At 42.3% G+C, this 27,255-nt stretch overlaps 1 protein-coding gene across 2 annotated transcripts; it reads right to left on the reverse strand.

The window, feature by feature from the left end:
* Positions 1-1,928: 1,928 nt before the first annotated feature.
* SNX12 (sorting nexin 12) lies at positions 1,929-27,255 on the reverse strand. 2 transcript variants are annotated; one of them, XR_006816877.1, is made up of 7 exons: positions 26,977-27,255; positions 20,929-21,024; positions 20,245-20,369; positions 19,754-19,844; positions 7,473-7,683; positions 5,233-5,264; positions 1,929-2,020 (listed from the first exon to the last, which is right to left on the reverse strand). XR_006816877.1 is itself a non-coding variant. In XM_045995539.1 (5 exons), exons 1-5 carry the CDS (start codon positions 27,139-27,141, stop codon positions 7,636-7,638), a joined length of 525 nt encoding a protein of 174 aa, XP_045851495.1. In that variant the 5' UTR covers positions 27,142-27,255; the 3' UTR covers positions 5,545-7,635. The 2 variants fall into 2 exon arrangements, 1 of the variants encoding a protein (XP_045851495.1); XM_045995539.1 differs by lacking the exons at positions 1,929-2,020; positions 5,233-5,264 and having other exon boundaries at positions 5,545-7,683.

A 27,255-nucleotide genomic window follows, 5' to 3' on the forward strand; every position in this document is an offset into this window, starting at 1 on the left:
AGATGGTTCAGAAACAGACTTCTGTGTTTAAGGCAATTTCGTATGTGATAAAGGTATTTCAAATCACTGGAGAAAGTCAATAAATAGTAGGACAATTAGCTGTTTGGGAAAAGAAAATTAGAGCAAAATCTCACACTACTTACAAAAATAAATTCTAGATCTTAAATTTATATAATTTAAAATCTAAAATAATAAATAAAAAAAACAACTCAGAAGCAACCTGTGTTGGAGAAAGATTTCTTAGATATGAAAAAAAAACATGAGTCATAAAAGAAAAAATTAAGAAATTGAATTTCATCAAAATTATGAACTTCTGTTCCTCTAAAGATACTGGTAAGAGAACAAAAAGACATGCTACAGACTGAGAGAAAATATTTGCAAACCACACATCTGATAAAGGATTTGTACTCGGAATTCTAAAAACTCAAGAACAACAAAATAAATAATTCAGTTTTTTAAGTGGGACAAAGATTTGAACAGACACTATACCAAAGATGCTCAACATCACTAGTCATTAGGAAAATACAGATTTTAAGAAAAGGAGATACTATTACACCTACTCCAGCATCTTTTTTCTTTTTAGGATTTTATGTATTTATTTGAGAAAGAGAGAACACAGAGGGGGAATAAGAGGGAGAAGCAGACTCCCTGCTGAGCAGAGAGCCCAATTCAGGGCTGGATCCCAGAACCCTGAGATCATGACCTGAGAAGGCAGCCGCTTAACCAACTGAACGACCCAGGTGTACCCCGACTCCAACATCTTTTTTTTTCAAGATTTTACTTATTCATTTGACAGACAGAGATCACAAGCAGGCAGAGAGAGAGAGAGAGAGGAGGAAGCAGGCTCCCCGCAGAGCAGAGAGCCCCATGTGGGGCTTGATCCTAGGACCCTGGGATCACAACCTGAGCTAAAGGCAGAGGCTTTAACCCACTGAGCCACCCAGGCACCCCCCGACTCCAACATCTTAAGAAAAAACTGACACTACCAAGTGCTGGGGAACTAGAAGTAACAAGATCTCTCATATGCTGCTGAAAGGAATGCAAAATTGGACAGCTACTTTAGAAAAGTTTGGCAGTGTCTTAAAAGGTTAAACATACATTAACTATAAACCCAGCAATCCCAGTCCTAGGCATTCACCCAAGTGAAATGAAATCTTAGCTTCACACAAGAACCTGATGCTGATGTTTACAGCAACTATATTTATAATCACCAAACACTGGAAACAACCCAAATAACCCAAACCTCAACTGGGGAATGAAATAACAAACTGGTACATCCATACATTGGAATCTACTCAGTGATGGAAAGGAACAAACTACTGATACAAGCAACAACATGGGTATTGTATGAATTCATTTACATGAGTTTTGAAAGAGCAGAACTATAACATCAGCAAACAGTGAGTGCTAGGAGGTAAAGGGGAGGAGTTTTGACTCTGAAGAGGAACTAGTGAATTTCTTGAAGTGATTAAACTATCTTATATCTTGATTGTGGCTGTTATAATACAACTGTATGCATTTGTCAAAACTCGCAGAAATGGGGGCGCCTGGGTGGCTCAGTGGATTAAGCCGCTGCCTTCGGCTCAGGTCGTGATCTCAGGGTCCTGGGATCGAGCCCCACATCGGGCTCTCTGCTCTGCAGGAAGCCTGCTTCCTCCTCTCTCTCTGCCTGCCTCTCTGCCTACTTGTGATCTCTCTCTCTGTCAAATAAATAAATAAAATCTTTAAAAAAAAAAAAAAAACTCGCAGAAATGTACACTAAAAAGGGTAAATTTACTATATATAAATAACTTAATAAAAATATGAAAAAACATAATCGTAGCACACACATGCATGCACACACACAAGCTTAGAAATATATGAGAACAATAGGACACAAAGAAACTTTTGGGGGTGATGGACATATTCATTACTTTGATGGTGGTGACAGTTTCATGGGTGTGAACATATGTCAGAACTCATCAGCTTATATCCTTTAAGTATGTAGAGTTTATTGTACATCAATTATACCTCAATAAAGCTATAAAAAAGAAGGAAGAAATGTATGAGAAGAAAATATAAGTGAATATGTTTAAAACCTTGGAGTGGTGACAACCTCCTTAAGATAGTAAAAGCAAAAGCCATAAAGGAAAAGAATGATATATTTGACATCAAAATTTTAAGTTTCTATTCGAAAGACATTGTAAATAAATATAAAAGAAGGGTAGATTAGAAGAAAATATTTGTAACATGCATAGACAATGGCTAATTAATGTTAATGCAAAGAATTCCTACATATCAATAAGAAAAAACAAACAACCCAATAGAAACATGAGAAAAAGATCTAACAAGCAACCAATAATGCAAAATGCAAATACTTTTTAGAGATTTATTTTATTTTATTTTTAAAGATTTTATTTATTTATTCATGAGATACATAGAGAGAGAAGCAGAGGCAGAGGGAGAAGCAGGCTCCCCATGGAGCAGGGAGCCCGATGGGGGACTCAATCCCAAGACTCTGGGATCAAAATATGAGCTAAAGGCAGACGCTTAACCAACCGAGCCACCCATACCCTAGAGATTTATTTTATTTTAGAGAGAGGGAGAGACTGCAAGTAGGGGAAGAGGCAGAAGTAAAGAATCTTCACGCAGACTCCCACCAAGCCTGGAGCCCAATGTGGGGCTCGATCCCATGACCCATGAGATCAGGACGTGAGCTGAAACCAAGAGTCGACGGATGCTTAACCGATTGAGCCAGCCAGGCACCTCGGGAAATGCAAATATTAATAAACACAGGAAAGGAGGATACTTAAATTCGACTAGAATCAAAGAACTATGAATTAAAACATAACTTTTTCCTTAACAGATCCAAAAAATTTTAAGATGGATAGCAAGTGTTAGCAGGGGTCTACAGAAATAGGTGCTCTTGCATACTGTTGTTGTTGAAAGTATTTGGCCTTTGGTGAGTAATTTTGTATGATCTGTTAAAACGTAAAATATGGGGGCGCCTGGGTGACTCAGTCACTACGCATCTGCCTTTGGCTCAGGCCGTGATCCCTGTGTCCTGGGATCGAGCACCGCAACGAGCTTCCTGGTCAGTGGGAGACCTATTTCTCCCTATCCCACTCCCCCTGTTTGTGCTGCTGCTCTCATTCTCCCTCTCTGTGTCAAATAAATAAATAAGATCTTTAGAAAAAATTTTAAAAAAATTTAAATTAAAAAAATGTAAAATGTGCATACCCTTCAACTAGTAGTTCTGTTCTTCATTACCCATCCTAGAGAAACACTTGTGTATGTCACGCAAAAAGACTTAATGGGAAAAAAAAACAAAAACATAAAAACTGTCCTTTAAGGAATCTCAAGCTAAATGTGCTAAAGAACCAGGGTTTAGGGATTTTTTTTTTTTTTTTTGGTAAATTTCCGATCTGTTACAGACTGATACCTTTGTAAAGTAGAGAGAAGGGAACTACTAGGAAAGTAACCACATACTTGGCTGTCACAGCAACACAAAATTGGTACAAATGTTTTATAAATGTTTACTCACAACTTCTATCCTGATCTCATTGCGGACTGATAGTCCATCAGCACCATCCATGGAATACAGCTTGAGTACTACTGATCTAAATGGCCATCAAAAGGGAAACAGGAACTGCCATGTGACCCAGCAATTCCACCCCTATATATATCCCCCCAAAAATCAGAGGGACTTGAACAATATTTGTACACCCATGTTCACAGTAGCAGTGTTCACAATAGCCAAAAGATGGAAGCAACCCAAGTGTTCACTGACAGATAGCTAGATAAACAAAAGGCAGTATAAACATACAATGGAGTATCATTCTACCTTAAAAAAAGGAAGGAAGCACTGACACATGCTACGACATGGTTAAACCTGAAGACCTCACACTAAGTGAAATAAGCCAGTCACAATAAAACAAATTCTGGATGATTCCACTAACATGACATACTTAGGATAGTCAAATTTAAAGAGACAGAAAGTGGAACCGTGGTTGCCAGCAGCTGGGGAGAGGAGACAGTACACAGCAGCGATGTCCATGATAGCCAAACTGTGGAAAGAGCCAAGATGCCCTTCAACAGATGAATGGACAAAGAAGATGCGGTTTATATTTACAATGGAATATTACTCAGCCATCAGAAACGATGAATACCCACCATTTGCATGGACAGACATGGCTGGGACTAGAGGAGATTTTGCTAAGTGAAATAAGTCAAGCAGAGAAAGACAACTATCGTATGGTTTCACTTACTTGCGGAATATAAGGAATAGCATGGAGGATATTAGAAGAAGGAAGGGAAAAATGAAGGGGGGGGGAATCGGAGGGGGAGACTAAGCATGAGAGACTATGGACTCTGAGAAACAAACTGAGGGTTTCAGAGGGGTGGGAGGATGGGTGAGCCTGGTGGTGGGTATTAGGGAGGGCACATATTACATGGAGCACTGGGTGTTATACGCAAACAATGAATCATGGAACACTGCGTCCAAAACTAATGACGTACTGTAGGGTGACTAATGTAACACAATAAAAATAGATAGATGATAGATAGATAGATAGATAGATAGATAGATAGATAGATAATAGATAGGAGATAGTAGGAGTTATGGTTTACTAGGTATGGAATCTGAGTTTGGGAAGATGAAAAAAGTTCTGTAGGTAGATGGTGGTGATGATTACACCACAGCGTACTTAATGACGCTGAACTGAACTGAACTTAAAAACTCTTTTTTGTTTTTAGACACAGAGAGAGCAAGAGAGCATAAGCAAGGGGAGGCATAGAGGTGGGGGAGAGAGAGAGAGAGAAAGAGAGAGAACCTTCACACACACTCTATGACCAGTGGGAGCCTGATGCAGGGCTCAGTACCACGACCCTGAGACCATGAACTGAGCCAAAATAGAGTCAGATGCTCAAGTGACTGAGCCACCCAGGTGACCCTTAAAACTTCTTAAAATGGTAGATTTTATATCACATTTATTTTGCCACAATTTATTTTTTAAAATATTTTATGTATTTATAATTAGAGAGAGAGAGTTGAGAGAACAAGTGGGAAGAAAGAAGGGCATAGGGAGAAGCAGACTCCCTGTGGAGCTGGGAGTCCAATGGGGGACTCGATCCCAGGACCCTGGGATCATAACCTGAGTGGAAGGGAGATGCTTAACTGACTGAGCCACCCAGGTACCCTTTTATTTCCATTTTTAAATGCAAAGAAAATGACCTGAAAGAACAAATACCAACCTGATAACATTAGTTTCCTCTGGGAGAGGTACCTATATCAAGGGATTGGAAAGGAGAACTGTGTTTGACTTATGCAACAACAACAAAAAATACTCATGTATCACTCGAATAATTAAAATGCTTTTTACGAAAAATTAAAAGAATGGGTCAACTACAGAAAATATGTAGGATGGTAACTAAAGGCAGCACCAGTCCTGTGGGGATACAGGGTATCCAAGAAAGTACACGTGCCAGGAACATACAGAGAGGTATTTTTTTTAATATATTTTTTTATTTATTTGATAGAGAGAAATCACAACTAGGCAGAGAGGCAGGCAGAGAGAGAGGAGGAAGCAGGCTCCCTGCAGAGCAGAGAGCCTGATGCGGGGCTCGATCCCAGGACCCTGGGATCATGACCTGAGCCGAAGGCAGAGGCTTTAACCCACTGAGCCACCCAGGCGCCCCCATACAGAGAGGTATTTAATCCCAGCCTGGGAGAAAGAAGGAGGCTTCCCAGAGGAAGCAGAAAGGAGAGGCTGAAATGAGTCTTGAAAGATGAGTAGAAATTAGCCAAGAAAAACCTGAGTGGGAGCAAAACGATGGAGGGGGTGTTGCAGACAGAGGGAACTGTGTATGCAAAGGCGTGGAGGTACGAGAGAACATAGCTTTCTCTGAGAACCAGAAAATGTTCGCCAGGCTTGAAGCACAGAATCTAGGTAGATGAGTACAGAATCCAGCTTTTACACTGAAAACAACAGGAAATTTTTAAAGCTTATAGGCATCATCTACCTGTATGTTTTAGAAAGACCACTCTAGGTGCTGTGCAGAAAATGAATGGGACAGTTAAGTATAGGCACACAAGGCCACTTTGAAAGCTACTTGAGTAATCCAGAAGAGAAATGATAAAAGGGGGGTAGCAGCTGATGGAGGGGCAGGCGAGATACAAGAGAGGGTTAATAATCGGACATTTTAAGTTTGAGAAGGATTTCCAAGTAGACATGTTCAATAGGGAGTTAGATTATACAGGTCTGGAACTTGGGAGAGCTGATTAGAATCATTCATTTGGGGATCAGGTTACTGAAACCACGAGAATTCAAAGTCTCTTCCATATCATAGACCCTATCCTTTCACCTGGCTCAAGTATCTCTCAACTTTAAGGGAGGAAAAGTCTTTTCTCAAATCCATCCTGCCATTCTCAACTCCTTCATAGAAATTTAGAATATTCCTATTTTTTTTCCCCTCATAGGCTCTAGGCTCATCATGGGACTTGAACTCCTAACCCCAAAATCAAGAGTCACGTCCTCTGCCGACTGAGCCAGCCAGGCACCCCTAGAATATTCTTTTTTTCCTTTTAGAATATTCTTGTATGAGCTGTGTACTTAATGTTCTTCCCACTTCCCATCACTCTACGAAAATAGCTATTGCAAAGGTCACTAAATCTAACAGATGCCTTTCAGGCCTCATCTTACTTTGGTGTCTCAGCAGCATTTAATACAGTATTAAATGTACTCCTTCCTGCTGTTAATACTGCTCCCTTGGCTTTCAGGGTATCTCATTCTCCTGCTTTTCCTCCTTCATCTCTTCCTAGTCCTCAGCTTCCTTTATAAACTTCGGCTCTTCTACCTCCTACTTCCCCTTATAATCTAACCAAAGGCAGACAGAATATTAGGCAACTATTATGGAAAGGTTACCAATTCTACTGCACATAATCCTGCAGACCTAAAACAAAGATACTTCTCTCTCCACCATGAATCAAGATCGAATGAATAAGCATAGCCTTCTGCTGAAGTAACCCACTCTGGTAGGCTCAACAGCAAAAAATGCCCATTGTCTCCATCCCCAGAACCTGAGGATGAATATCTTACTTTGCATGGCAAAAGAGACTTTCCAGAAGAAAAATAAAAGACTTTGAAGAGATGATTAAGTTAAAGATCTTGTGATAGGGAGATTACCTCCGTGGCCACAACATAAGCACAAGCAAGGGTCCTTAAGAGAGTCAGAGGACAAGTGAAGACAGAAATAGATTGGAGCAGAGATCACTGGCTTTAAGGTGGAAGGAGACCGTGAGCTAAGGAATGTAGGCAGCCTTTAGAAGCTGGGAAAGACAAGGAATATTCTCTCCCCTAGAGCCTCCAGAAGGAATATGACCCTGCCAACATGTGGATTTTGGTCCATAAGGCCTATTTTGGGCTTCAGACTGCCAGAGCAGTAACAAATAGGTCCATGTTGTTTTAAGCCAGTATTATCTAGGAAATTCTTACTGATTGGTGGATAAGAGCTGGGTGTGTGAATGCTGGGCTCTGATTGGGATCCTTCTTTATGGGAAATGCTCCCCTCATCAGGTGTGTCCCACTGAATGAAGCCAAGTACTAAGGTCTGAAAACATTATGGACAAGACTTCAGTTGAGGAGTCCCAGGGAGTCATTATCCTGAGGTCTCTCTATTCTCTGCTGTGTTCCAAGACAGATGGTCCTTTGAAAACAAAAAACAGAAAAATATAGATCACTCACACCATCCATGAGAATAAATTCTAGCTGCATTGCAAATGTAAGCAAACACACAGAAACTACCATACACATATTAGAAAACAGAGAAGCATGCTTATGACCTTGGCATAAGCCCAAAAAGCTTATTAAATAAAACACAAAAATTAAAAGCCAAAAAATTAATCTGATCAATCTGACCTCAAAACTTAAAACTTCTATTCAACAATATACCATAAACAAAATTAAAAAGCAAGAGATAGACTAGGAGAAAATATGTGCAATATATAAAACAAAAGACTATTTTCCTTTTTTAAATATTTATTTATTTGAGAGAGAGAGAGAAAGCAAGAGAGAGAAAGCACACGAGCAGGGGCAGAAGAGGGAGAAGCAGACTCTCCTGCTAAACAGGGAGCCCGATGTGGTAGACGCTTAACTGACTGAGCCATCCAGGCATCCCCAAATGACTACTACTTTCCCTTAATTATGCTGGCTAAGAGACAACCAACACAGAAAAACAGGTAAAGGATATGAGCAAGCATATTACAGAAAAAACACAAATGGCCAGTAAACATACGAATGGATGCTCAACTTCTCTATTCATCCAAGTACTAAAAATGAAACAATGAGCTTCTATCTCCTACCTACTATATTTGCAAAATTTAAAGTTTGATAACATTTAGTGTTGGGAAGAGTAAGGAGAAATGAGACCTTCCAACCTGCTGGGGAGAGCACAAACTAGTACAGCCGTGCTGGAGGGGCAGCGGGCAGCACGTACTAGGATCACAAATGCAGATAGTTTATGACACCACTCCTAGGCATACGCCCTACAGAAGATGCTCAGATGTTCTTAGAACGTGGTCTATAGTTCCCTGGGGGTTCCCAAGACCCTTTCAAGGGGCCTATGAAATTCAAAACTATCTTCATAATAGTATTAAGATGTTGTTTGCCAGGGTGCCTGGGTGGCTCAGTCGTTAAGTGTCTGCCTTCGGCTCAAGTCATGATCCCAGGGTCCTGGGATAGAGCCCTGCATTGGGCTCCCTGCTTAGCGGGAAGCCTGCTTCTCTCTCTCCCGCTCCCCCTGCTTGTGTTCCCTCTCTCGCTGTGTCATTCTTTGTCAAATAAATAAATAAAATCTTTATATTAAAAAAAGATGTTGTTTACCTTTTGGGGCTCCTGGGCGGCTCAGGGTGTTAAGCGTCTTACACTTTTATTCCACTCAGGTCATGATCTCAGGGTTGTGAGATCAGCCTCTGTGCTCAGGAGGGAGTATGTTCAAGATCCCCTCTCCCCATCCCACCCCACCCCCACACTTTCACTCACTCTCCCTCTCTAAAAATAAATAAATAAATAATTTTAAAAACCGTTGTTAACATTTACACAGTTAATGCAAAAGGAAAGGTGGAAAGGGGAAAAAAAGCAAGGGTGTGTAAAACTGCTCAAACCTTAAAGCTCATCAAAAGGAGTGGCACCCAATGAGATACCACCTCACACCAGTCAGAATGGCTAAAATTAACAAGTCAGGAAATGACAGATGCTGGCGAGGATGCGGAGAAAGGGGAACCCTCCTACACTGTTGGTGGGAATGCAAGCTGGTGCAACCACTCTGGAAAACAGCATGGAGGTTCTTCAAAAAGCTGAAAATAGAGCTACCCTATGACCCAGCAATCACACTACTGGGTATTTACCCTAAAGATACAAACGTAGTGATCTGAAGGAGCATGTGCACCCGAATGTTTATAGCAGCAATGTCCACAATAGCCAAACTATGGAAAGAACCTAGATGTCCATCAACAGATGAATGGATAAAGAAGATGTGGTATATATACACAATGGAATACTATGCAGCCATCAAAAGAAATGAAATCTTGCCATTTGCGACAACATGAATGGAACTAGAGGGTATCATGCTTAGCGAAATAAGTCAATCGGAGAAAGACAACTATCATATGATCTCCCTGATATGAGGAAGTGGAGATGCAACATGGGGGCTTTGGGGGTAGGAAAAGAATAAATGAAACAAGATGGGATCGGGAGGGAGACAAACCATAAGTGACTCTTAATCTCACAAAACAAACTGAGGGTTGCTGGGGGGAGGGGGGTCAGGAGAAGGTTATGGACATCGGGGAGGGTATGTGCTATGGTGAGTGCTGTGAAGTGTGTAAACCTTGCGATTCACAGACCTGTACCCCTGGGGATAAAAATACATTATATGTTTATAAAAAAATAATAAATAAATAAACAATTTTAAAAAATTAGAACTTTAGAAAACTTGCACCTCCTTCACAGCCTTGGCAGTTGTCCAGTACTTTAACACTTTTCTGATAAGAGCAGTGGTGATAGTAATTAATGTAATTTTTGACACTGTATGATGAATTGTGTCAACATTTGACAGATCTGTATAACTCAGTGAACCAATACTTTCCAAATTGCCAATGCATTATGTTATAAAATCCTGCACAGGTAAGAAACACGTTAAAGTAGAAGGCAGACCAATGGATTTTTTTTAAATTTATTTGACAGAGAGAGAGAGAGAGATCACAAGCAGGCAGAGAGAGTGGGAGAAGCAGGCTCCCTGCTAAGCGGGGAGCCTGATGCGGGGCTCGATCCCAGGACCCCGAGATCATGACCCGAGTGGAAGGCAGAGGCTTAACCCACTGAGCCACCCAGGTGCCCCAGGCCAATGGATTTTTACATGTAACAAAGTATGAAAAGTTTATTTATATGATTGATATGGTTTCTAAATTCACATTAAAAGTAATCTTTAAGAAACTACCACTTGTTGGGCGCCTCGGTGGCTCAGTGGGTTAAAGCCTCTGCCTTCAGCTCAGGTCATGATCCCAGGGTCCTGGGATCGAGTCCCGCATGGGGCTCTCTGCTCAGCAGGAAGCCTGCTTCCTCCTCTCTCTCTGCCTGCCTTTCTGCCTACTTGTGATCTCTCAAATAAATAAATAAAAATCTTTAAAAAAAAGAAACTACCACTTGCTGAGGACCGATGAAAAAATATCCACAATTACCTGAAAAGGCTATTAAACTGTTCCTTGTCTAATTACACATCTGTGTGACATATACTTCACTCAAAACATCGTAATAGATCAAATGCAGAAGCAGGTATGAGAACCCAGAGGTCTCCTATTAAATCTATTAAAGACACTTAACAGAAAATGTAATGCAATTTTACTGTTCTCACTAATATTTTCTGCTTTGGAGAAGTTATTTTTCATTTTAAAATATGTTTATGTTACCATGTAACAGGTTTACTGCTGTTACGTTTAATAAATAGCTAATTTTCTTCTAATTTCTAATGCATTAAATAGTGGTAGATATAGACCTACACGAACAAATTATCTTAGGAGTGTAAAGGGCAAAAGTTTGAGAACCACTGCCCTAGAGAAACTCTAATAAGTTGTGATCAAGAATGTTCACAGTAGTGATACTCATAAAAGCAAGAAACTGGAAAAATCTAGCAGTCTATCAATAAGGAATGACTAAATAAGCCAGTTTATAGCCATACTATGGCATATTATGCCGCTTAAAAATGAAGTAAACTTAGATGTAGTGAAATAAAAATGTCTCCCAAATATTTAACTAAAAATTTGCAGATTATGTATAGTATTGTATAGGTTTTGTAGAAATGAAAACACGACACAATGTGTTTTCTTAAGAAACAAACAACTAAGACCTGGAAAGCTACCAGGATACACAGCAAACTGTGAAGAGCAGCTCCCTTTCAGAACGGAAAGGAAGACTAGCATACTTCAGCCCCATCCATGTACCACATTTTGAGAGGTTTTGTTGTTGTTGTTAACAAGGAGACTGTACTAATGCAATTAAAAATAATGAGGAAAAGGTGAATAAAGCAAAAGGGTCAAGCTCAGACATTGAGGAAGGGGACTTGCTTTGAGTCCAGGCTGAGAGGAGCCAGTCGTATTTGCTGCAGCGCTTCTGCAGCTGTGGAGTCTAGGAAGGAGCCACGGGGGGTGAAATCAGGCGACCGACGGTATGGTTGGCTGAAATGGTGATGGCCACCAGATGGCACAACTTTCTGGGTCAAACACCTCCTAATTCCTCCCTGGGATTTAATACAAAGAAGACCTTCACGGCTGCAGAGGTCAGCCTTTCCCGCTTCCGCCATCATGAATCTCGCCCCGATGCCTGCCAGCTCTTACCCTATTCCCGGCCCCCCCATCCCCACTTCCCCGGCCCTAGGACCTCGGCGGCCACATCGGAGGAAGAGCTCTGGGCAGGCTACGCTGACTACAGCCTGAATCGCCGCGGCACACCCGAAGACACTGAGACACCAAAAGCGTGACCCAGGGACAGGAGGCGGAGAATAGCCAGTGGCTATGTTGTGGGAGGACGCAGTTACCAAGCAAGCCACGGGCGCTCCGAGACAACCGGCGGACTCTTCTAGGTGCCGTTGGGCAGGCCTCGCTTTCGAAAGCAGCGCCGCGGCGCTCCCATTGGTCTTCCATTCCAGCCCAACCAAGTCGCTCTCCCTATGGCCCGCCCCTCGATGAAGAGGCCAATCAGAGGAGTGTTTTGTTTCCCATTGCATAAGACCAATTAAAAGCTTGCTCACTTCTGACTGACGTGTTGGACAGCCAACCAGAGGAGCCGAGGCCTGGCAACTCGGTCTCCTTCTACAGGTCTAGGGCCCTGTCCTTGTGTTGTCCCTGGCTGGTATCTAAGGATCGGATCCGAGAGAAATGACCAAAAAGGAGGCCCGCGCTGGAGAAATGGTGGCCCAAGAGGCAAAGTACTGCTTCTCAGAGTCTGGGTGGCTCTGAGGTCCAATGATTTTGTAGTTGAGGTGTCAGTGCTACTCTGGGGTTGGCCTCGAGTAGCGCGCACCGGAGTTAAGTATCGGTGGAGAGAGCGCCTTAGACACTGTTGCTTTGCTGCCACGCTAACTGCTCCACTTACCCCGAGTCAGGTGGGAAGAATCCTAGGAACATCCAGGCCTTTAATTAAGTGATGGTTTATCTACCGTGAGGAGCGTTAGGGATGCTCAATTACCAGCAATAAATACTGCTTCTAGAATGACTAAAACAAAAATTTGCGGGGAAATTTTTAAAAACCTGATAGCGGTATCATTACAACTAAAGGTATTATTAAATGCTAATGCTAATTAAAACTAACAAATACCATTTCCACCAAATATTTTGAATAATTATCAGTTGTTTAATATTGTGCAATTCTGGGCAAAGAAACAGTTGTAGGGCGGAATGGCAATTTTTCCACTTTTGGTAAGAAAACAAGACATTTTCATTTGCTGTAAGCAGGAGACTAAACTGCACACTTTAAGAGGGTGACTTACTTAATAGTACCTATCAAAATGTATTACACATCCTTTGATCCAGCAATTTCGTCTCTCAAAATCTATCCTACAGAAATACCTAAACACATGAGCAAGTTATATGTAGCATTACTTGTAACAGTGAAAGATTGGAGACAAACTGGAATCACTAAATCCTTTACAGCCATACCATGAAATGTTATGCCTTCATTTTAAAAAATGAGTTAACTTTCCATATACTAATGTGAAAGGAAGTCCATAGTACATTGCAAAGTATAAAAATTAAGTTGCAAAATAGTGCACATAATACCCCATTTTGTTAAAAAAAAAAACTACATACAAGTGTGTGGTTATTCATACATGAACACGTGTAAATGAGTATGTGCATATTCATATATACATATATGTATATATTCACATACACATATCTACGCATAGAAAAAGTTCTGGGAAGACACATACCAAATTAAGTTATTCTTGGAGAATGGGCACAGGGAGAGGAAATAAACACAAACGTGCACATTTATGTTTTGTCTGAATTTTGCCAACTAGCATTAACTACTTTTAAATTTTTATCACCACAATAAAACAGTTTAACAAAATAGGCACTTTTGTAATAGGGACAATCAGCAAAACTATCATTTCTCCATTTTTTTAAAGATTTTATTTATTTATTTGACAGACAGATCACAAGTTGGCAGAGAGGCAGGCAGAGATGGAGGAGGAAGCAGGCTCCCCGCTGAGCAGGCAGCTCTTTGTTGTTGTTGTTGTTGTTGTTGTCGGGGCTCGATCCCAGGACCCTGGGATCATGACCTGAGCGGAAGGCAGAGGCTTTAACCCACTGAGCCACCCAGGCGCCCCTCATTTCTACATTTTAAATAAGAATAATTCCAGACAGGAATGAGGTGACTATTTCATTCAAAAATTTCAGCTGGAAGACGTAGGGCAAAATTAGGATAACTGTAAATCAATTCAACACTGAGCTTCAGTGTGGTACTCATGACTTGATACAACAGGATGTGGGCAAACAAAATCTAATCAGGACAAGTGAAGAGTCATTCATTTCTGGGAGAGTAAACTGCACTATGGCAAACTCCATCCAATGGGAAAAAACTTTGCTTTCACCTTTTTGGTAGCATCACCTCCAGGGTTTACTCAACTCCTTAGGGCAAGGGTTGGAAATCATAAGAATTAGAGATTTAAGATACCTCAGATATCATTCAGTCAAATCCCCTCATTTTACAGTTGAGAAAACAGGCCCAGATTGGTGAAGCAATTTGCCTGTAGGTGCTATAACCAGCTTATAGCATAGCCAGCTCTGGAATCCAGGTTTCTATTCCAGGCCTAGTATTCCTTTCTAATTCTCAGATCTTCCTTAGTCTTCCTTCTGATGACATGTTAGAAAATATTTTAAATTCTTATGAATATTAGACTCCCCTATATTCAAATTTTAGAACAAAATGCATAGCAAAAGAAAAATCTATTAGCACAGATGATCAAAAGTTGGCTGTATTTGGACAAAAAACATTATTTGTAAAATATTTTCTTGAAAAGTAATGTATAAATTTCTGTGCCTCTATATTTTACAGTTCACTTAAGAACTATTGTTTTGGGGTGCCTGGGTGTCTCGGTTAATCATCTGCCTTTGGCTCAGGTTATGATTCCTCCGTCCAGGGAGGGAGCCCAGCATGTTGGGGGGGGGGTTGCTGGCTCAGCAGGGAGTCTGCTTCTGCCTCTCCTCTGCCCCTCCCCCCAGCTCATGCTCTGTCTCTAGTGCTCTCTCTCTCTCTCTCTCTAAATTAAGTAAAACCTTTCTTTAAAAAAAAACTATTGTTGGAGCACCTAGATGGCTCAGTGGGTTAAGCCTCTGCCTTCGGCTCAGGTTACAATCTCAGGGTCCTAGGACTGAGTCTCGCATTGGGCTCTCTGCTCAACAGGGAGCCTGCTTCCCCCTTTCTCTCTGCCTACTTATGATCTCTCTCTGTCAAACAAATAAATAAAATCTTAAAAAAAAACAAAAACAAAACTACTTGGCACCTGGGTGCCTCAGTCGTTAAGCAGCTGCCTTTGGCTCAGGTCATAATCCCAGAGTCCTGGGATCCAAGCCCATATCTGGCTCCCTGCTCGGCAGGAAGCCTGCTTCTCCCTCTCCCACTCCCCCTGCTTGTGTTCCCTCTCTCTGTCTCTCTATCAAATAAATAAAATCTTTAAAACGAAACAAAAAACACTACAGTTTTACCTAATTTCTCAGTGATCTTCAACTGGAAGTGCCTCTTAATCCTTTACTTTCAGCTTCTCTATATCATGTAGATGATGATCTATATACATTTAAAACCACTGCAGGAAACACCTAAAGAAAACCTGCTGTAATTGAAAGAATCTTTTGTTCTGTGTCATGTTAATAATTACCCCAATTTGTTCTCTAAGGAAGGAGTTTTCTGTTCCTTAAGAGGATGTGTGTAAGGATGGATAGATAGATAGGCAGGAGGGAGAGAGAAAATTAAAATAGGGAACAATTTTTTTTTAGACAAGGAAAGCAAAACAAAAGATAAAAGGAATGAAAGGTGGTGGGTTGTCGGGAAGGGAGCGGCAGAGAACCACAAGCTAAATTAGTCACAAAGTGTTTATATTTTAAAATTAAACTTGAATACTGCGATTTTTAAATGGACTAACAACCACCTAACCTGCAGGCTATAATTAAAGTGGTGTCCAGTTTTAGACTCTATGACTTAGGAATATGTAAGGACCTTGGAGAGATTTCAGAATAATAAAGGTAAAAGGGTAAAAAAAATGAGCCAAGTGAGGAAAAATTAGAATTGTTATTGTGTCTAAGAAGAGAAGACCAGGGATGACTCAAAAAGTCCTCAGGATATGAAGAAATATCCATTTCAGTGAACAGTTGGTCTGCATTTCCACAGCAGAAAGTAATTTTACTTAAATTATGACAGTACGTATTTAAAGACATTAGTGTCTCACCTAGGATGTCTCACTAAACAAAAACTCCAGTGAAGGGGCGCCTGGGTGGCTCAGTGGGTTAAAGCCTTCAGCTCAGGTCATGATCTCAGGGTCCTGGGATGGAGCCCTACCTCGGGGCCCTCTACTCAGTGGGGAGCCTGCTTCCTCCTCTCTCTCTGCCTGCCTGTCTACTTGTGGTCTCTGTCTGTCAAATAAATTTTTTAAAAAATCTTAAAAATAAAAAACAACTCCAGTGAAGGCTGAATGCTGTTCACCTCTCTCACCCTTTACTAGCTCAACTCCTCATCTCAAAGAATGGGTCAAAGGGTAGATCAGTCATCTCCAGAATGTGAAGATTTAGACTTCTTTGGGTCTAGCTACTATGTTTAAAATTTTTTGTTAGCCTCTGACCCCAGGACCCAGTGTAAGCTTGAGCTGCTTCTGTGCTATGGATAAAAGGGATTAATTCATAATAAACACCTAGATGCATACATAAACTTGAATTCCTTATAAAAGAATGCTTCTCCTCAGTGTTGATGGGTAAGAGGGCTTGGATCTGGGGTTCTTTCGGGACCCAGTTACTGTGCTAACATGACCCACTTGACTCCAAAGAGGGAATTTACCTGACCTGATATTAAAAAGAAAAAGAAAAACTGGACAACTAGATGTGCCTGGACCTCTAATTTTGTCTCTAGCATTTTGTCTTAAACATCTCCTGCAATAATGAATAAGCATAGAGTCTATGAATTAAGAGAATGTAATCATGTTTTACTTGTATCACAATCACCCCACCCCACCCCAGTCCAGCTTTTTAGCATAAGGCTGGGCACACAGAAGGCTAAGAATTGGTGCTTGTTAAATGAATATCACGTGTTCAAAATTTTGATATTTTATCCTATAGTTGCTTTTTCTAGTTATTCTCTAATTCATTCTTCAACGCTGCGACCTGTGAAGGTTGCATTTGTCTCATTACTCTTCCTCCTATCTCACAGAAACTTGTAGTCTTCCCTGTCCCCTCAGATATCTTTAGTCATCTAATTCCTGAACTACCAAAACCTCTTAACTTCCTCAATTCAACCCCCACTCTTCTACTTACACCCAAGTACATGGCTGTCACCTTAATTCATAATGTTTTGACCACATCACTTTCTATACCTTCTTTTCATGCTCAACTACATGATTAAAACTAGCTTTGACTTCCCAAATAACAAGACTCCTACACTCCTCTTACTCCAAACCTTTACTAAAACCCACTTTGTGTAGGAAGCCATTTCAGAACACATCGGTCAGATGAAAATACCCACCGATCAAAAGTTCTTAAGGAAAAAAAGTTCTCAGAGTTCATTCACCTCTCTGCCTGCATTACATCTATTTGAAAGAAAATACTCTCAGGGCACCAGGGTGGCTCAGGCAATTATGCATCTGCCTTGGGCTCAGGTTGTGATCCCAGGGTTCAGGGATGGAGCCCCACATCACATTATCACATCACATGGGGCTCCCTGCTCAGCAGGGAGTCTGCTTCTCCCTCTCTCCTTGCCCCTCCCCTCAACTCCTGTTCTCTTTCACTCACTCTGCTCTCTCAATAAGTAAAAAATCTTAAAAAAAAAAAAAAGAGAGAATAGTCTCAACTGAGGTATAAAACCTGTGAAAGAAATAGTGTTCATAGATGGTATGTTGGAGGATAAGCGCATGCACACACGTTTATGTACACACACAGCATATGCATATATGTGTATACACACACACACTACATTCTGCCCAAATGAGCAGAAACCCACGAGCTTAAAAACCAAATCTGCTAAATCTGACCCAAAGCACAGGTATTAAGCCCTATGGCTACTTCCTATAAGCAGTTGTATTACCTCTGTGACCAATCAATTGGGAGTTGCAAGGATAGGTAAATATTGCTACAGGCAGCTAGGATTCATTTTTCTTTTTTTTAATACTTAAATGAAAAACTTATCACCTCAGGACACTGACCATGTTGTAAGATTTCTGCACAATACCAAGAACATACTAGACACTAAAAAATACTGTATTTACAACTTAAGCAGGAAAACAGAGGCTTGCTTCACAGTGGTTTAATATGAACAGTTGAATATGACATTGTCTGACAGAAGAATGAACAGTATGCTGAATAAAAGCCCCGAGTCAGGATATATACACAGCAGAAATGGGGCCTCAGGCCTTCAGCATTTGTGCACAATGAAGGAAGAACTCTTTAAAAAAAAGAGAATACAAATCAAAAAGGCAGCGACAACACCAACATTGGGGAGGTGGGAAAGGGAGCAGAGCCTCTCTCTAGGGGCTGCTCAGCCCCTGGTACAGGCTCAGCAGCTGGAGAGCTGATCTGTCTCAGGGAACTTCAACATTTAGAAGGACTCCAAATCCCATGTCAAAATGCAATCTTAATCTCTCTGACCAGGGTCTTGTCAGACTCCATAATCCTTTTCCCAAGACCCTGTATAGACAACTCCAATCCTTCCATGATGGAGAGTCTAAGCAGTGTCCCTGCTTTTGACATGACAGCAGTTAACTTGCTCCCATCCCACCACTGGATGGGTATCAGGCCCCAGCAAACAAACCACTACCTTCCAAACAGAGGCCCAGGAAAGCCGCTTCAGACTCTCAGATTTGGGACATCCATACCCAGCTGCTATCGCTAGCTCAGATTCTGGGGAGAATGCTGGAGTTCCACGGGCAAGGAGTGCAGGCAGTTCAATAACCCTGTGACCAAGCTGGGGAGGGCAGTGACAACTCTTGCCCCTGAGCCCCATTCAACAGCTCAAAGTGCTTAGAAGTCAGAGACTGTGTGGTTTGTTCATGTGCTTCTGCCCTACAGCAGCGCTAAATGGGATTGGGAGGGGGGAGAATGGAAGGGGGAGGGTAGTGATGCCCTTCCCCACCGCTGGGAGGTACCTAGAAAATGATCCACTCCCACCCTTTAGGGAGTTACCTGGCAGTGGTGAGTTGCCCCCACCCCTCAAGCCATCAAACCTGCAAAGCCAACCTATAAGGTAGCAAGGGCTCGGGGAGGGAGAACTGCTGGCCCACACTGACTCACCTGCTGATGAGCAGGAATAGGCAGCCAGAGTGGGGAGCCACAAAAGAGAGGGGCTAGACAACAAGAGTTCTCCTACTGCCCTATGGCTTTCTTCTGGCTCTGAAGCAGCCATGATGAAGGGCCCAGAACACCCACACACCTTGCTCCACACAACAGACTGCTTAGACTCTAGGAGGATTTACTGCCATGGAAAGCAACGAGGGAGAGAGAAGAAACAAAAGAAAACTGTTGAGAAAACTGGGAGCAGGCCTAGAGAAAACAAGGAGAATGTCTGAGTCTCTACCACCTTCCCAAAAAGGAAAAAGTTCATGCAGGTAGGAAATGCAGGGCTGTCCCTGCTCAGCGTTCCTGGTTAAACCTAAGAGTAAGAAAATCCCCTGGACTTGCAGCATCAGTATGTGTCCAAGTGCCCCACCAGCACAAGACCCCCCCCCCATAAGATTAGCCTTCTGGCATGGGTAAATGCCCAAGAAATTACCTTCCAGTCCAATCCCCCCACCCGCACCCCAAGCAAAGGGCATCTGCCTGTGGTTCCCACCTCTCCTTAGAGAAGAGGATCCTAGCAGAGTGCCCACGGTGTAGTCAGGTACCAAGGAACACAATGCCAGCCAGTCTATCGGGCCAAGGGATGGGCAGTCAACTTCAGATCAAAGAGAGAGAGAGAGGCTTAGTGTAAAAACCAATGTCATTTTCAGCAGGAAAGTAGAGGGCAAGTGGTGAGAGGGGCTCCTACTGGCGCACCTTCCCAGGGACGTAGTTCCTGTCAATTGCCTCCTCCTGCAGGAACATGTGTAGGCAGCGTTCGTTCTGAGCCAGTGGGTGCCCAGCAATTCTATAAAGAGACCAAGATGGTTATCAGTAGTATTTGGGATCAGAGAGAAGTCTAGGAGCAATGGGGGCGTGGACAGGGGAGGAAGGGCCAGATCAGCTCTTGCAGAGGTTCAAGCAACTAGAGGACAGCAACAGGGCACCATTCCAACACTAACATTACTGAGGAGAAACGGGGGAGAGGGGTACGGTAGGGGGAAATCACCAAACACAGCCAACATGCGATGCTTTCCCAGGACCCAAGGCATGGGATCAGAATGCTGCTCAGAGGAACTGAGTTTTACTGTCCAGTCAGCTCACTGCACAGCTGGCATCACATCTCACTCCAGAAGAAGAGACAGACAAAGCACAGAAAGACAGTGATGGCAAAAGCAGCAAGAAGAGTCCCCAGGGACTTGGCTTACTTGTTAATAAACTGTTCGAGGCCCTGCCTCCTTTCTTCAATGAAGGACTCCTCAAAGATCCCCTCATCTCCTCGAAAAGGGAGCTGCCGCTTCAAGGCTTTCCCAGGCAGCGGTGGTACTACAATCTGCAGGCAGATGCAAAATAGCAGCCACGTGAGAGAGTGTGAAGAGGGAATGAGAGGGTGAACCACTGTATAACCCATTTCCCATCAGGGAGGGTCTGTCTTCTCCCACTGCCAGCAACCTGCAAGAAGTGAGGTTATAAGGACAGTCAAGCTGACTCAGGTCAAAAGGAAACTCAACCGATTCTATGGAAGGACAGGTCTCCCACCTCAAAAGCAAAGGAAATGAACCCCAAATATTCCCCACTTTCTTTCACAATCCACCAGCACCCAGTAGCTACGCCTTTCCTGACACTATACTTTATGGTTCCAGCACCCAGAGGAGGTAAGTTATATGACTTACACTAGCCACTAATTCAAGTGATACTTTTTCTTTAAAATTTGTCTTGAAACTTACCACTTTCAGGTTTCCAAGGGTATCACCCAGATCCAGTGTTTTGGGATTAGCTAGTGCTCAGCGGTTCCACTGCCTTTGACATTCTATATAGACTATGATCTTATGGCCTCTCAGCCCATGCCGATCTCCTTCTCCAAGGATCCCACACAGGGAATGGGGTCATACCTTACTATCCCGCTCCAGCTCATTTTTTAGCCACTCGAAGTCACTGTAGCGCCGCCGGACACAGGACTCCTTCAGCTTGAAGATGGGTAGGTTCGTCTATAGGGAAGGAAAAGTGAGAGAAGAGCGATGGTAACTGATGTTCAGCTGGTGGTAGCCACCTGTCAGAACCACTTTGACAGGTCCCAATGAAGAGATAACTCCTGTGAACCGCGTTCCTAGAACTTCTTTGAAATACCACCAGGTAAATACCAATCCTTACCACATCCAGCCTTGTCACAGTTGGTGATTAGAAGTCCCCTGCTGCTTAGAATTTATCCTATAAATAGATTTGAAGTTGTATGCAAATATGTATCCACAAGGGGTTTCACTGTACTTTATTTATAATAATCAATGTCCATCAATAGGTAATTGGTTAAATAAATTATGATATGCCTATACAGTGGAACTGTTGTACAGCTATGAAAAGACTGTGAAATATATGAGCCAATCTGGAAACATATTAAGCATTAAAAATCAAGGTACAGAACAGTACACAGAGCTTGCCTCTATTTGTTTTTTTTTCCTGCTTGGTTTTAAAAAGGGATATGTATATTTACCCAAAGAAAATAAAAACACTAATTCAAAAAGATGTATGCACCCCTTCGTTTACTGAAGCATTACTTACAATATCCAAGATAAGGAAGCAACCCAAGTGTCCATCAAAAGATGAATGGATAAAGATGTGCTACACTCACACACACACAAATATTACTCAGCCATAAAAAAGATGAGATCTTGCCACTTGCAGCAACATGGATAGACCTAAAGGGTATTACGCTCAGTGAAATGAGACAGACAGAGAAAGACAAATACCATTTAATTCATTTATATGTGTAATCTAAACAACAAAACAAAAACCAGAAACAGACCCATAAATACAGAGAACAAACTATAGGTTGCCAGAGGGGAGGCTGGTGGAGCTAAGGGCAAAACGGGTAAAAGGGAGTGGGAGATACAGGCTTCCTGTTACGGGATGAGTTAAGTCAAAAGGATAACAGCATAGGGAATATAGTCAATGGTGTTGTAACAGTAGGGAATGGTGACAGATGCTAGCTATACTTGTGGTGAGCATAGTGTCATGTATAAACTTGCCAAAACACTATGCTGAATACCTGAAACTAATGTAATTGTGTGTCAACCATATTTCAGTTAAAAAGGGGATATTGTGGGGCACCTGTGTGGCTCAGTTGAGCATTGGACTCTTGATCTTGGCTCAGGTCTTGACCTCACAGTTGTGAGTTTCAGCCCCATGTTGGGCTCCATGCTGGGTGTGGAGCCTGCTTTTAAAAGGGGGGTTATATATATGTGTATATATTCATATTTATGAATAAAACATTTATTCATAATAATAGTGATTGATTTTGGAGTATAAGACTAAACAACTGGAATGGGTGGGAGGGCCACATTTTTCACTGAACAATTTGAACTTATCACATGCACGTATCACATTTTCAACTGAAACGTGAATTTAAGTTCCCTGTAAAGAACAAGAAAAAATCACCTCCAAGGTATGCCTTCCTCAGCTTTTCCCATCCAAATCCTCTCCATTCTACAAGTCCCAGATCAAGACCCATTTCACCTAGGAAATCTTTCCTGAGAACAACAGCTTAATTTACTGGTCTCCCTCTCCTCTACACTCCTATGACATTTATATAAGTAGTGCCTGATGCATTATTGTTTTATGCATCATGTTAGTCTTGCTACTTAACTAAACTCTAATCTCACTGAAATCAGGAGCCATGACTACGTTTGCATTGCCCTAAATGCAGACTGTGCAAGTTACTCAGTAATACTCTATTGATTAATAGAGGCCCTATGTTATCTGTTTACCCTCTCCTTGTCTAGAAAGTACAGTAGAAGTAGCAATCACATTAAGTTGCCTTATCATCGCCTGCTCCCTGACATAAATCAGCTTATTCCCACATCTTAATCATTGATAATTTTCCCAAGGCTCTAATGGCAACATGAACTACCAACAAACAAAAAGCCCCAATCCTCACTCCTGTCTACAAGTTCTAAATAGAAATGGCCAACCACATGTATTAATACTGACTATATTTCCCACCAGCCAATTAGTATCGGCAGAGGGAAATAAAAAGAACTAGGTTCTCTCCTTTCTCTACAATTGCCTCAGGGCAGGAAAAGAATATCTTCGAGCTATGCTAGTGCTTCACACAGTCCTCACTACATCATGCTTTTGTAGTCCTCATGTCTGGAAATTGTCTTTTCAGGATCCAGTTCTAGGTAGAGGTAATCAAAAGCTAAATAACTAACCAACTTACATTAGTTACAACTCTACCCAAGATCAAGTCCCAGGATATCAGTAAGTTGAAGGAGAGTGAGATACAATTAAAGTAATATTTTATTACAACCTATTCTTTAGGAGAATAAATTAAAAACTGGAAACAGTGGTTTCTTTAGAAAAAGGAGCCTCTAGGGGCACCTGGGTGGCTCAGTGGGTTAAAGCCTCTGCCTTCAGCTCAGGTCATGATCCCAGGGTGCTGGGATCGAGTCCCACATCGGGCTCTCTGCTCAGCAGGGAGCCTGCTTCCTCCTCTCTCTCTCTCTGTCTGCCTCTCTGCCTCCTTGTGGTCTCTGTCTGTCAAATAAATAAATAAAATCTTAAAAAAAAAGGAGCCTCTAGAGGGGCAGAGGAAGAAAGGAAGACTGAGTTTTTACAGTTTATCTTTTTTGGTATCTTTTGAATTTCATACCATGTGCATGTATGAACCATTCAAAATAAACCATTATAGAGCCATTCTCAGAATTCTGCAAGAAATTTGCATGGGTATCAAATCATCGCATGGTACACCGTATTAAAATTATACAATATTATATGTCAATAACTTCTCAATAAAGCTGGGGGGGGTAGCATCATCCTGCAAGGAAAAAAAAAGTGCTTTGGTATCACGTGATTCTAGGTTTCCACCAGACTTCATTACAAATACTGTGATCCCCAAATGGTAGAACCTTACCTAGTACAGAAGCCAACAGAAGGACCAAAGAAAAGAGGAAAAATGCTGAATAGATTCTTCCAAGACACAGTGAAACCACCCACTGCCATTTTGTGGACCTCCTCCTCTGACTCACAAAAATCCTATTCTTCCCCTAGCCCCACAGAATGATGACAATAATGACCTTTTATCTCAGCACCTAGCCATCTAAGGAAGGGGCTAGTGTGTACTAAGTCTCCCAGGCCCAACCTATAAATCATATGAGGTAGAGAGAATTGTGTAGTACAGGATACAGAGAGTCCTTTAGCACTTATCAACACAAAGTCAAGGGAAAGGAGAGAAAGAAACAAAGTTCAAGTCCACAGGACAGCTGACATTTGAAAGTTCCACACACATCATGTGAAGCCACCAGGAAACCTCTCCAGACTCCTCATTTCTTGGGAGGGTAGGAGGGGGGAATTCTTTCCTGAGCAAAATAAAAGAGAACAGCTTCAGAAATATTTAACTATTATACAAAGAAAAAAAAGTCAGTGCCATCTGTTTCTACCATACACAATGCCTAACTCCCAAAGCCCATTCTTTGAGTTTCATGCTTCCTATAATGCCTACTATGATCAACCACCTAAAATAGCAATTAAAAACCAGTTATTTCAACTTTTCTCCAAAACTGAATTCAGTTAAAAAGCCTAGATAGCCAAAAAATTAACATGAACAATACAAAATAACTCAAACCCACAGAACTAGGAATTGCCATCAATGCTATCATCATTGTACAATTAAAAACTGTGAAAAGGACAGATTATAAGCTTAATGGGTAAAAAAAAATTGCACACTAATGTTTTGCAACTAAGCACTGCTAAAGAGACTAAAGTGTAGGGGAAAGAGTATGATGAGCTTTGGAGTCAGACAGACATGGGTTCAAATCCCAGCCCCACTTATTAGCTATGGGTACTTGGGAAAGTTACTAAAACTGCATTCCTCCTCAGTTTCCTACTTGTAAAAAGTCATTTTTGTAAGATTTAGAAACTAAAACCTGGTTCGATGCCTGGCACATAATAGGCACTATATGAACAGTCTGTGCTGTTATTAGAATGCCTTAAGAGAGCTATTGCAGGGGGCGCCTGCGTGGCTCAGTGGGTTAAAGCCTCTGCCTTCGGCTCAGGTCATGATCCCAGGGTTCTGGGATCGAGCCCCACATCGGGCTCTCTGCTCTGCGGACAGCCTGCTTCCTCCTCTCTCTCTCTGCCTGCCTCTCTGCCTACTTGTGATCTCTATCTGTCAAATAAATAAATAAAAAATCTTTAAAAAAAAAAAGAGAGCTATTTCAGGGCGCCTGGGTGGCTCTGTTGGTTAAGTGTCCGATTCTTGGCTTCGGCTCAGGTCATGATCTCAGGATCTTGAGATCAAGCCCCAGGTTGGGCTCCACAATCACCATGGAATCTGCTTGGGACTCTCTCTTCCTCTCCCTCTGCCCCTCCCCACTGGGCACCCACATGTGCATCTCTCTCTCTCTCAGATAAATAAATCTAAATAAAGAAAACTATTTCATTCATAGTCCCTAAGGCTCTTGGGTAATGCATGGAGACATTGTCTCTAAAACCCCACAACAGAGAATCCTTACACTGAACAAGTTATGCCCAGGCTTCCTCGGGTCATTAAGTTTTCTACTACTAACAGTTTCCAGCTTTTATTATATTTTCAGGGATCTCACTTCCATTCTTCCCCAAATATAGATAAAGGCGAGTTTTTCTCAGTTTTTGCTTCAATTTTCTTTCTTCAGTTTGGACTTTGCCAAACTTGGAATTTGGAGATCAGCATTTCTCAATTAAATTTCAAAGCCCAGGCAGGAGACACACTCTCTCATTTAATTCATTCATTCATTCAAAAATGAAAGCACATACACTCTTTTAGGTCTTCAAATGCTGTTTGAGCAGCATGCTGTCCATAGAGAATATTCTGGCCCTCTAGTCTGAGAAAAAAAAAAATAAGGAAAATTAGAAAATGGTTCTCCAACTTTTTTGCCTATAACCACTTCAACTGGGCAAAAGAACCTGTAAACCACTATTGTATCTGCACATTCCATCCTTGCAGTGTGGACTAAGAACTAGAGAATAAAGTCCTCTGCAGTGCACATTGGAAGAAGCCATTCCTGGGGCAGTCCTGAAATGTCATATATTACATTAACCACAGACCACGGTCTTAACCCAAAAAGTTAATCTAGAACAGAAAGGGCAAATGGCCATATGTATACAGAAAGCCCAAATGAGAATCAATACTGAAACAAACATCCTGGATACTTCAAATCTAAAGGATCAGCACAGGAGGAGAGCACCAACTGACAATCCACCAATCCCAGTGCAACGCCAGGCTTCACCATGAGACACAGCATGGGGTACCTGAGAAAACTTAAACACAAAACATTTCTCTCCCTCAGATGCTAATTCTACACAAGTCTGGGGAGCACTCAAACTCAGAGACTCCCCTTATTTCTGCTCTACCAAGTCCACTGTCTCCCTTTCCTAGAGTCTATCTTCCCTTTGATCCAGGATTTACTTAACTCCATCATCTCAGGGAGACCTCATTAGGAAGAAATCGGGGCGTCCTGTCTTCCCTCTTCAGATTGACTTCCCACAACCTAGTTCAGTTATGGGACCCAGCGATATATCACTTTGGCTTTCCATCCCCCCAGCCCTCTGCCACTCTTCCTTCCCTCCCTCTGTTGCTACAGTCAGGATTCCTATTTCCTTTTATTCCTCACTGCAATCTTCTCCATCGTCCCCACCCTATCCAGCCATGCTTCACTTCTTGCTCACTAGGTACTTATTTTGCCGCACCCCAGTCCGATGTCCCCCTCAGGAGTTTTCCGTATCCTAGGGCCACAACCTAGCCTGGAGACCTCTCTCCAAACCTAGGAAGTCCGTAATTCCCAAATGACCCCCTCCAAGCGTCTTGGCCCACGTCAGTCGTCCCCATGGCAGCCCCCCTCCGCCCTCCGCGCCCTCCCCGCCCAGCCGCCAGGTCCTCCCTCAGCTGTCTCCCTCACCCCGTGACTCACCCGCATGCGAACCTCATAGGTGGTGAAGCGCGCGCGGCCCACGCCCACCGTCTGTGGATTAAAGATGTCGATCTCCAGGAAGTTACTTGGCGGTCCGTAAGCGTCGGTCAGGTCCTGCGGCTTCGAGTTAAGGCGCCGAGTGTCAGCCACTGCCGTGTCCGACATCTTTCCGAAGGAGAGACCGGGACCGGGGAAAGGGGTGGGGGGACAGAGGCCGGAGGCAGGAGCGCGCACAGCCCCTCCCGTTTGCAAAATAACCAGCCAACCCACAAACTGCGG

Source organism: Meles meles, chromosome X (assembly GCF_922984935.1).
Source record: "Meles meles chromosome X, mMelMel3.1 paternal haplotype, whole genome shotgun sequence".
NCBI classification, from domain to species: Eukaryota; Metazoa; Chordata; class Mammalia; order Carnivora; family Mustelidae; genus Meles; species Meles meles.